Consider the following 12,708-nt stretch of genomic DNA (forward strand, 5'->3'; position numbering starts at 1 on the left):
GCAAACAGCAACCTTACAGTGTCAAGCCTGGCAACAGGTGCAAATGTTTCTGAATAATCGACTCCAAAGACTTGTGCATATCCCTTCACAACAAGTCTTGCTTTGAATTTGTTAACTGAACCATCGGGATTTAGTTTCGTTCTGAACACCCATCTTACTCCAATTATCTTTTTGTCCAGAGGTCAATCAACCAACTCCCAAGTTTTATTTTTCTCGATCGTCGAAAGCTCCTCCTTCATTGCAGCCATCCAATGTTGACTGTTTTTTGCATCATGATACCCTGCAGGCTCACAAATAGCCATGTTACATCTTTGGTAAATGTCAGAGAGCAGCCTTGTACCTCTGACAGGTGCATCATTAGCCAAAACATCTTGCCCTTCATCTTCAAACTGTTCTAACGTGCTGCCAATGGTAAAACGATTTGGTGCACTAGAAGTTTGGTTTGTCTTGATCGAGTCTTTCTAATCCCATTGCTCATTTTCAACAAAATAAACATCTCTGCTCACAATAATACGTCCAGTGTGTGGTTGAAAGACTCTGTAAGCTTTAGATACAGTGCTATACCCAACAAAAATGCCATCTTCTGCCTTTTTGTCAAGCTTATCACGCTTGACCTGTGGAATGTAAGTGAAACACAGGCAGCCAAACACTCTAAGGAACTTTAAAGAAGGTTTGTAACCATACCAAGCTTCAAATGGCGTCTGATCCTTCACAGCTTTTGTTGAAATCTGATTTTGCAAGAGCACAGCTGTGTTTGCAGCTTCTCCTCAAAAGCTTTTTGGAAGACTTTTCTTATGAAGCATATATCGAGTCATCTCCATTATGAATCTGTTCCTCCTTTCACTAACTCCATTTTATTGTGGAGTGTATGGCGCCGTCAGCTGATGCTCAATTCCAGCCTCTTCACAAAACCTATTAAAAGTTTCTGAAGTGTACTCCTTGCCATTATCAGATCTTAAAATCTGAATCATGCATCCACTTTCATTCTCAACTCTAGCTTTGAATTTCCATAACACACCAGCAACTTCTGATTTTTGCTTCAACAAAAAAATCCAACACATTCTTGTTAGATCATCAATAAAGGCTATGTAATAAAGGTTACCATTTAACGAAGGCGTTCTCTGAGGACCACAAAGATCAGTATGAACAAGCTGTAACTTCTTCGAGGCTTTCCAAGCTTGTTTAGGAAAGGGTTGTCTATGTTGTTTCCCAAATTTACAAGCTTGACAATGAGGTAGATCATCATCAATGTCTGTAAGTCCTTTCACTAGCTTCTTCGACTGCATTTGAAGTAATCCTTGATGGTGAAAGTGCCCAAGTCTCTTGTGCCAAGTCTCAGTAGCACTAACTCTGGATTTAAAAGCCATTTGCTCCTTTTCCATTGGATTAAGAGCAAAACTTTTTCCCTTCATTTTGACATTGAACAAGTCTCTGCCATTAGCATCTCTGATCAAGCACTGCTTATTCTCAAATAGCACTTTATAGCCTTTATCCAGTAACTGGCCAACATTTAAGAGATTTTGATCAATTTTAGGTACAAATAAAACATCTGAAATGAATTTTGTACCTTCATAGCTTGTAATAGCTATTGTGCCTTTTCCCTTGACTTCCAAGTACTCACCATTTCCAATCCTCATTCTTTTGACTTCAGTGTTTCTCAATTCCTCGAAGAGCTCCTTGTCATACGTCATGTGATTTGTACACCCACTATCAATCAACCAGCTCTCACTTGATTCTCTGCCCGAGAAACAAGTAACCACGAACAATTGATCTTCTTCTTCTTGATCAGCTACCTGGGCATCTACTTCTTGCACCTGGCCTTTGACCTTGCAAATCACTGCTTCATGTCCAAGTTGATTGCATTTGGAGCATTTGGCGTTAGGTCTTTTCCAACATTTGAATGGTGGATGACCTTTCTTCTCACAATGGTTACAAGGTGGGTAGGATTTCTTGACACCTCCTCTTTTGCTCTTCTGATAATTGCCTGATAAATTTTCTCCACTCGTCGATGGGTTCTTAAAATTTTTCTTCTTTTTATACCTGTTGTTGTCTTGATGCTTGACAGGTAATGCACCTTCTATCACTCCCTCTTGCCTCATAGATCTTCTTTGCTCTTGCAAGAGAGATCTTTGACAGGTCCTTGGTGTTCTCCAGAGTAGTAATGGTGGCTTCAAACTTCTCTGGAACAGTGACCAGCAGCTTTTCTACGATTCTAGAGTCATTCAACTCAGAACCAAGCAATCTCACCTTGTTGGCAATGCTGAGAAGTCTGTCAGAATATTCTTTCACTGGCTCAGACTCCTTCATCTTCTGCAACTCGAAATCCTTGATTAGATTTAGGACTTTCATTCCACGAATCCTCTCATCTCCTTCGTACTCAGCCTTGAGGTAATCCCAGATTTCCTTTGCTGATTTCAGAGACATTATTCGTGTGAAAATCATTGGAGACACAGCTGCAAATAAGCAAGCTTTTGCCTTTGATTTCCTTGTCTTCTTTTTCTTTTGTGCTTTAATCTGTGCCACAGTAGGATTTGCTGGAAGAGGTGGGACCTCGTAATCCTCTTCTACAGGTTCCCAAAGATCCAAAGCCTCCAGGTAAGTCTCCATGCGAACTGCCCACATCTGGTAATTGTCTCCATCGAAGACTGGTGGTGCAACAACTGAAAAATTGGATCCTCCTTCCATCTTAACACGCAAATAACCTTACAGATCCCTCAAGAAAACAGCTCCGATACTAATTTGTTGGTGTTTAGAACTCGAACTTTGATGGTTGATCGAGAGATTTGAAGCAGAAAGAAGAGACGGGAAGTTTTTAAGTAGAAAAATAATTGAAGACTAGAATATATTAATTGATTTGCACCTCAACTATTTAAATATAAAAGTTCAAGCTAAAAATAGAAAAAAGAGGTTCTAAAAATCTGCTAAAAAAATGGTAACAATATACCAAACAAATCAAAAAACTAATCTCCTAAAGTCAAGGAGAATTATTCAAAAATTAGTAACAGAAAAAATTTAAATTGCAGCAATCTTAAACACATTATCTTAACATTTCCTCTGGCCATTTGACAATACTCTCAAAAATATTACTTAAACAATTATTTTACCATTGAAGAAATTTAGCAGTCTATAAATTCATGGAAGTTGCTACAATTTCCAATTCCGATGATAAAAGTTAAGCAAAATTGTCACAATGGAAATTAACGAAAAAAACCGATTATTATTTGAAGAATAATGATATACTCCATTCTTTATTGGAATTACAGGTAGAGGCTTCTTTGACGGTGATAGCCGCCGCTATTGTTGAAGACGACCGCTCCAAAGGTTATAAAATTATATTTTTTAAACTTAAAAAAAAAAAAAACCCATCAAACAATTGCTATATATCTCTTCAATAATTGGTTCATGTGAAAACTTTTATAAATATAAATATGTAGTTTGAATTAATCCACAAAATCTTAGAGGTTTGAAGTACTCTAGAAATATACAGAATGTCAGACTACATAAATAGAGTTTTGAATTAACGTTTGTTCCTGTATAGAGGTTATGAAAATGCTCTTTATTGTAGATTAGTCTTTGATATCTTGTTATATCATTCTTGACTTGAAATTTTAGAAATATTTTTATAGTTTCAATTCAACCAATATGCATTTATGAAACTCTTTTTATGAAGAAAGTGTTAAAAGGATGTAATTTTATAGCCTTTGGAGGGGTCTTGCGTTATAGAGGCTGCTGTTCTCTTCAAATAGGCCAACTTCTCTTGAATTCATAAATTCCTAAATTTATTCAAAGCTAAAAATGGTCGTACTTTGTCTTCCGGAAATGTTCAAACCATTTGTATCACAAATGTCAACAGAAAAAAATAGGATTTTATAACTTATAATCTTCCATCCATGCACTATAAACAGATCCCCTTGCCTTTGGTTGATGCCATCACACAATTTCATTTCAATCAAACCCTCTGCACATACAAAAGAAATACCACAAAAGCATTACTCACATTTCACACCCTAATGGCTCCAAGTTTGGATGATGAGAGCTCTCTTTTTAACTTTGTCGTCCGAGATGGAAATGGAGTCAAAGGAATAGTGGACTCTGGCATATCAAAGGTGCCTCGGCCTTACATTCAACCACCTGCCGAGCAAATTAATAAGAAAAATGCAAGTAAATGTGAGATACCACCGATCGATTTGTCGAAGCTCGATGGCCCCGAGCATGACGAAGTGGCCAACCAAATTGTTAGAGCTGCTGAGACTCTTGGATTCTTCCAAGTTGTAAACCATGGAGTTCCCATACAACTACTCGACGCCCTTAAGCAGACCGCACATAACTTCTTTGGATTGCCTGCAGAAAGAAAGGCTGTTTATCGCAAAGAGGTGAGTCCATCCCCATTAGTGAAATATGGGACTAGTTTTGTGCCCGAGAAAGAGAAAGCATTGGAATGGAAAGACTATATTAGCATGGCTTACACTAATGAGAATGAAGCTCTTCAACAGTGGCCTATGGAGTGCAGGTAATGAAATATATATGCTCTACATTTCTTTTCCTTTTCCCTTGAAATTTTGAAACCTAATTAACGAGAGATTGATGTAAATATCAATATTCCCTTTGTAGGGATGTTGCTCTTCAATATTTGAAGACGTCGCATGAGATGGTGAAGAAATTGCTTGATGCTTTGATGGCAAATCTAGGAGTGGAACTAGATGACTCAAATATCGATGCATTCATCGGAAAGAAGATGGTTAACATGAATTTTTATCCAACATGTCCTAATCCTGAACTTACAGTCGGAGTAGGACGTCATTCCGATATGGGTACTCTTACAATCTTATTACAAGATGGAATTGGCGGTTTGTATGTAAAAGTTCCTGAAGATATAGATATGGAAAAGAAAGGAGAGTGGGTAGAGATTCCTCCTATTCCTGGTGCCTTAGTCATCAACATCGGCGATATGTTACAGGTCCGAGTCAATATTTTATTTAACTCTTTTTTCACATTTATAGAGAAATTTAATAAATGGAAGTTTTAAAAAATGGTACTCTTTAGTCTAATACTTAACTAATGTTTTTTTTAAATATTTTTTATTCAGATATGGAGTAATGGAAGATATAAAAGTGCAGAGCATAGAGTACGAACCACAAGTACAAAATCTCGAGTGTCTATACCAATATTTACAAGTCCTCAAGCAACACAAAAGGTTGCACCATTACCTCAAGTGGTAGAGAAAGATGGGATGGCTCATTATAGAGAATTTTTATTTTCAGATTACATGAATAGCTTTTTTGGGAACGCACATGATGGCAAAAAATCTCTTGACTTTGCAAAAGTTAACTTTTCTTGAAGAAAAAGATAATATGTTATTTTATTCATTCACAATAGATTTTAAGATGTATGTTATATCCTCTTTAGTACAAAAATTCATATTTGATAACAAATTAAATAATGATTTATTGTAATCTTCATCATATTTTATTTATTTATTTTAAATAAGAAGTTGTGATTGAGATTGAGAGTATAAACAAGATTTACACTCGATAAATTTAATCTGTTAGTATATGAAGTCTTATATTGACGGTAACAATTCTTTTCCGTATAATTAAAAAAATAATCCACAGATATAAATGTACTTATATAACAGATTTTTTTGTAGTGTGTGGTTGAACATTTTATTTATGTACAAGTTACATTACAGATTACAGAAGTTTGACTGACCCCCCCTAATTTTTTTTTATTTTCATTTTGGCAACTTATACTTCTATATTATTGAATGTGTCTCAACATCTGAAGTTTACTTACATGATATTACTAATGACATGTGACGTGTAAAAGCAACTCAAATGTGATAATTACCAAAAACACATTAGAACTCTAAGAAAATATCTTTATTTGATTCAACGTCTTCATCAATCATATATAGATTATAATATCGTGTAATATACTGAAGATCTTGAAAAAGTTACGAGAAATCTAATATAAATTTCTTGGTTGAAGTATGGAGTACAATACCTGATTCCACAGTTATTTGCAACAAACATTGGAACCGGCAGTATTAACATCTAGGCCTTCAAGCCTCGACAAATCAATGGGTAGTATGTCACATCTTGCATTTTAGTCCACTATCCTTTGACGCCATTTCCATCTCCATGGACAAAGTTAAACAGGAAGGTCTCGTTATCGAAACATGCAGCCATATGGTAGTTAAATGCAAGTATTTCTTTTGTATGTGTAATACCTAATTTTAGCCCGGGCTCACATATGGAAACATAATTTTTGAGGATATGCAATCTTAGATATGATATGCAATCCAAGATATGATATATGCAATCTTAGATATGATATGCAATCTTAGATATGATATATAATTTTAGATATGATATGCAATCTTAGAGATGATATATAATCTTAGATATGATATGCAATCTTAGAATATATGATTTTGTAATCTTAGAGATTTCATTTGTAGATACCCTTTAATCTCAGCCATTGATGTAACTGATCTGTACCGTTGGATTTGGGGAGGCTCAGCTATAAATAGAGGTCTCTCCCTTCATTGTTAAAAAAAAAAGAGAAAAGGGAGGGAGGAGAAATAATAAAAAAAAGAGAACGATTGGCAGTTTTTTAAAGGTGGCTTACTATTTTTTTCGTTCGATTATTTTTTACTTATTTACGATTTTAAAAAAAAGGAGAATGTGATACCACTGCGAATTTTATTCTATTTTTATTTAGCCCCTCCGCCTTTTAATGTTTTTGTAATTAAGTTTTTTTTTATTTTTTTAATTTACCCTTTTATTTATTTTAAATTCCAATTTAATCCTTTTGAACGGCGCCGTTTTAGAGGAGAAGGGAAAATTTTCCTTCCAGCCCCTCTATGTAACTCGCGCGTTCAAATTAGTCCTTTTACTTTTATTTATTTGTGGATTTACCCCAGATTTTTAATTGCAATTCAATTTAGTTTTTTATGTTCTTTTTATTTATTTTATTAATTAATAGTGTAATTATTATTTTTATTCTAATTTTTTTATTTATATATATTCCTTTTATATGTACACACATATATATTTTTAAAAAAACAAATATTTTCCTTTTTTTAAATGAATATTTTCATACATATATATGTATATATTTACGTTTTTAAGTGATTAAATACTCACCTTTTTTTTCCTTTTTTTAAAATATACTTATTTTTTTTCCTTATTTTCATAAGTATATTATGTGTTGTATTTATATATAAATTCTATAACCTAAAATTTTATTTGTAAATTATATGTATATTTTTAATCTTCATAATTTCCATGTGTACATCTTTTGATCCTTATTTATTTGTTTGCTATCCCATCCATTGTATAATTGTGTTTACATTTAATATTTTGCATGTCATGGATTACCCTTTTTTTATTTCGTTTTATTCATTTGCTTATATTATTTTTATGTTGATGATGTATTTATTATTGTTATTATTATAGCATTTGTATGTATAAAATCATGTTACATCATTTTTTACTCAAATTTAAAGATAGAATTTTTTTTTTAAAATTGAGATAATGTTTGTATTTAGGATTTTCAAGGGAATTGAGCCCTAACGTATTGGGTTCCGATTTTCTTCGTTAAATCTGACAATCAAGCATTTCTCTTCAATCAAAAAATAAATAAAAACTCATTATTGGGAATTCAACACGTTGTGTCCTAACGTATTGGATGTGACGCATTGATTTCTCGAAATGAAGATTTTTTTAAAAATAATAAAGGAAATATTCCGAGTTTGGGATTTTAAAGGAATTGTGCCCTAACGTATTGGGTGTGATTTCTTAAATCTTGGATAAGTGGATGTTCTTTTAAAGTAAAGGAAATATTCCGAGTTTGGGATTCTAGAGGAATCGTGCCCTAACGTATTGGGTGTAATTTCTTAAATCTTGGATGAGTGGATGTTCTTTTAAAGTTTTATTGTACAAGTATTTTGGCCCAATTCATTTTGGGGAAAATTAGAATGCTGTGCCCTAACGCATTGGGTGTGGTATCTTCTTTCTCTGAAATAATATTGTACAAGTATTTTGGCCCAATTCATTTTGGGGAAAATTAGAATGCTGTGCCCTAACGCATTGGGTGTGGTATCTTCTTTCTCTGAAATAATAAGGGTCTTAATATGTAGCCTTTTAAGTTTTGCTAAGGATTACGTTTTTTCCAAATTCTCGACCTTAAGATACTAATTAATTAACTAGGTACCAATTTTGGGCGTTACGAGGGTGCTAATCCTTCCTCGTACGTAACTGACTCCCGAATTCGTTTTTCTAAAACTCGTAGACCAAAGCCGTTTTTTAGGTGATCCAATCACACCTCAATAAAAGATTGGTGGCGACTCCCAAATTTTCATTTTTTTAAAGTCGACAACCTAAAACCATTATTTTTCAAAAATGGTTTCGACAGCTTGGCGACTTCGCTGGGGAAATTTTTTTAAAAAAAGAAGAGAGTTGAGCCACAAAGTTGATTTATTTTTGTCTTACGGTCGAGAAAAATATTTTTTTTTAAAAAATCATAACATCCTTTCGCATTCATTATCTTATTCCTTAAATATTGTTTGCATTATACATTTCATGAGTTGAACATTTTTACCCTTTTAAGTGGGAGTGAGAAGCTATGCCTTCGTGAGGTTTTCACCTTCGTGTAGGGTAGTGGATTGTTTCCGGGATACATCCGTACCTATGTCTTCGTGAGATTTTCATCTCCGTGCTGCCATAGGGAAATGTATTCCCCTGAGCCGAACTCGATCCATATGAGCCTATAATGGGTGAGGATTGAGGAATCTGCTGGTTCGGGTACCTTTACCCTAGAAGCTAAACTTCATATAATGAACCTTAGGAATCCACCCTAGGTAGAACTATACTGAACCCTAGTAGACATCCGATTAGGTGTTTTACTGTTTCTTGATTATATTTTATATTATTATATGACACTGACCTTTTGTGTTTTATTTTGTTTGCATGACATGGCATTTCATTTCATCATAAAAGGCGTCAGTTCAGATTCGGTTGCTAGATAGAAAGCTTGACATGGAAAAAGGGTTTCTTGATAAAATGGAGGACAATGCGGCTGTCCGAACTTGGTCTGAAACAACGCAGCAAGAAAAAGGTGATAGCCTGGCCGATGGGTATGTATCGGAATTATGGGATTTTACTCGCATCAGTGTAACTCAAAACAATTTGCAGGAGTTGAAAGAAATTTGGAATCAATGGAATAATGAGGCTAGGCAGTTATTTTACGACAATTATGGGGACTTGCCTTATTTGCTTGATGTGAAGGTAGACAAACATTTGTTTCGAGCCCTCGCCCAGTTTTGGAATCCTACTTACAGTTGCTTCACGTTTGGGAATGTCGATTTGGTACCTACGATAGAAAAATATGTGGCTTTACTCCGATATTCAAAGTTTCAAGTGGATAGAGTTTACTCGAGAACGGTAAATGTGCCAACCTTTTCAAAGAAGCTGATAGGTATAACAGGGATGAGTGAGTAGTGGGTCACTGCACGAGTTAAGCAAAAGAGGGACAGCAAGTGCATTCCTTGGAAGAGCTAGAAACGGTGCTGCAAAATTGTGAGATCCAGATCAAGCACTTGAACGCAAACGAAAGTAGTAATAATGAATAGCTCCACCACTTTCAGAGTCAAGTTAGGAGCAGAGATCATCTTATGAAGGAAGCTGTGGTCTAGATTCGAGAAGTAGCTGATTACGTTCATATTTTAGCAGTACAGGCTGACATGCTGAGTATGAAGTATGAATTAGAATCGGATCGGGGGCAAGAATTAGTTTTGTACTTAGGAAGATCAGAGTTCTGGGTACTAGGGCAAAGTCTTACTTGTAATTCGCTTTAGTAAAGAAATTTGCTTTCTAGTATGGTTTTCTTATATGGAATTAAATCAAAATTGACGTCTTTTTGCATTCATGCATTGCATTACTTCATATGCATTTAAAAACATTAAAAGATTCTAATTAATTTACATCATTCCTCAGTTAATCTAGAAACCAACCAATCAACCGAACACCGTTATAGTACCCGAGCAAAGTCAGGAGGCATGGACCAAAGATTGGAGAGAATAGAGCAAATGTAAATACAGATGTAAGAGCAATTGACTGAATTTCAACAAGAAATGAGGAATCAGATACTAGAATTCCAAATAAATATGAGCCAGCTAACCCAGTTATTGGGTAAAGGGAAAAGCCCAGAGGCTCACTTTGGGGATGATAATGAGGACCCTATATATTCTCCAGATTTTACCTTGATAAGTGTTCAGGCCCAACCAAACGCATGTCCACAAGAGGCACTCTTTACTATCAGATCCCGACAATATCTGACTGGTACATTGACACCAATATATCGCCTGACAAACTCAAAATCCAATCCTGTTGCTCTTGACAATTCATCAGAAATAAAACAGGTGAAGGTAGAGCACCCAGATACTATAAAAGCCTCAAGGAAGAAAGGGAATAAGGGGAAAAATGAAGGCAGATATAACAAGGGCCACTCAAGACCAATCGCTGTGGGCTGGTTAAAGATAGAAACCAGCCAGCAGGTTCCTTTAAAGCAAGAATCATATGTGAAGCCAGGTACTGAAAAGCTCCAGTTCACGCCAATTTCAATGTCGTACAAAGAGCTGTATCAAAGCTTATTCAATACGCATGTTGTTGTTCCTTTACATGTGAAACCTCCACAGCCCCCGTATCCCAAATGGTACGACACAGGTGCACAATGCGATTATTATGCGGGAATTACGGGGTACTCAATAGAGAATTGCATTGCCTTCAAAAAGCTAGTTGAAAAATTCATCAACATGGGTATTGTCAAGTTGGATGACTCATCTAATGCAGGAAATTCGCTACCCAATCATGATTGATAATGGTATGAATGCAATATATGAAGAGGTGTTGAGAAGTGTTCACATACAGAGACACAATTGAAAAGGGACCTTGTTAGATGCCTACCCTTATAAAATTTGGGAGTGTTCTAAGTAATTGGATTGCGGAAGAAATCTCTGTAGTCTTTAGAGTTTGTTTAGAGTAATGTTCAGAACATTTTTGTTGCTTTTAGCCTAAAAACAATAGGAATTCCTTTGTGAAATAGGCTCATGTCTGAACATCATTATTCTAATAACATACATCTTTGCATTTGAGCCAATATTTTTTCATTCTTTGCGAGTAATTATTCTTTCATTCTTTTGGATTTTCTTCCACATCATTCTTTCGTTCATAATTATATTGTATAAATAATCATTCATAAATTCACACATTCTTTTGTATATTCTTTTGCAATTACTATGAGTCCTTAGATATCAATGACATGAGTGACGCTGCTATTGACTCAGAATCTCCTTCTGAGCGAGACATGTGTTTAGAGGGATCTCATAACTTTGAAGATGTCATAGATCGTAGCCTATTTCTGGACCTGTTAAGGATGGTAGAACAAGTCGGAAAATGGATCTCACCCTACAAAGAATTATCAGGGTACATGACTTCTCCTTATGTGGGGCATGGAGGTCATTTGGTCGATCTCGCCAAAAGAGTCTGACGGTCATCAATTCATCTTTGTGATCGTCAATTACTTTACTAAATATGTGGAAGCTGCTTCGAATGTCAATTCTTGAAGAATCATATAGAACGCCAAAAGGATCATATCTGACAATGTACTAAATTTGAACAACAGCACAATATCAAAAGTTTGCAGTCTGTTCACGATTAATGCTATATTGCCCAAAGAAAAGATGGCAAGAAAAAAAACTCTGCCGGGGCAATGACTTTCTCTTGGGCTTATCGTGGTTTTGCCTATTGAAGGCAAGATTCTTTCACTCTGAGTTTTAAGATCTAATTGAAGAGGAATGTTCAAAGTTATCCATCATGGTCAAATGCGCCAAAAGAAAATGATGTGAGCTCACAAAAAAGGGTCCGTACTAGAGAACTCCTTGAGAGGGACCTAGTATTGAAGAGGATCTTTCCCATACAAAAATAATTTTATCCAAGTTTAGAAGGACCTTATATTGAGGGCCTTATCTGGAAAAGCATCGATCAGAAGGGATAACAAGGACATGCCTAATCCTATGAGTTCAGATTCAATCAAAAAATATTTCAAAAAAAAAGAGGAAAAAGAAAAGGAAAAAGGAAAAAAGTAAAAGAAAAAGTAAAAGGAGAGGCCAAGGTGAAAATCTGCAAAGGACGCCTTGAGACCAAAGGGGATTTGAGTTGAAAACCCGAAAAGGGCGGCTCAAATATTGATCTAAATGGGGCATGAAGTGATCAGAGCAGTTCAAATTTTGATCAGATTGGGGCATATGATGATCTTGCTATACTTGAATCAACAGGAAAGGGTAGACGACATCTTGAGGCATCGACAGAGTACTGTAGATCTCTCAAAAACATGTCAAACTCAGGAGGGTCTTCAGAAAGTTTGTACAGAGAAGTTCAAGCTGTGATATCTGGGGCATCCAATTTTTTTTATATTGAATTTGTTATTCTTGGAATATTTCATTCTTTTCCAAGATACATATTCCCAATCAATTTCTTTGCTATCCTTATCTACTTTTGTTGATAATTTATTCCTTTCGAGCTATGTTCAGAACCAATTGTATTCTCATCCATTGTTGTACCCTTTTAGCAAACATGTTGCATTGGAATAATGATTAATGGACTAATAAAACTTTCACAAGGGAGGTTTTGCATATTACTTTAGAAG

General features: G+C 35.2%; 1 protein-coding gene across 1 annotated transcript; it reads left to right on the plus strand.

Annotated features, from left to right (window-relative positions):
• The first annotated feature begins 3,082 nt into the window (after window positions 1-3,082).
• LOC107936170 (scopoletin 8-hydroxylase) lies at window positions 3,083-5,490 on the plus strand. Its single transcript, XM_016868844.2, has 3 exons — window positions 3,083-4,510; window positions 4,612-4,957; window positions 5,087-5,490. Exons 1-3 carry the CDS (start codon window positions 3,891-3,893, stop codon window positions 5,336-5,338), a joined length of 1,218 nt encoding a protein of 405 aa, XP_016724333.1. The 5' UTR covers window positions 3,083-3,890; the 3' UTR covers window positions 5,339-5,490.
• The last annotated feature ends 7,218 nt before the right edge of the window (window positions 5,491-12,708 follow it).

Source organism: Gossypium hirsutum, chromosome D01 (assembly GCF_007990345.1).
Source record: "Gossypium hirsutum isolate 1008001.06 chromosome D01, Gossypium_hirsutum_v2.1, whole genome shotgun sequence".
Lineage (NCBI taxonomy): Eukaryota > Viridiplantae > Streptophyta > Magnoliopsida > Malvales > Malvaceae > Gossypium > Gossypium hirsutum.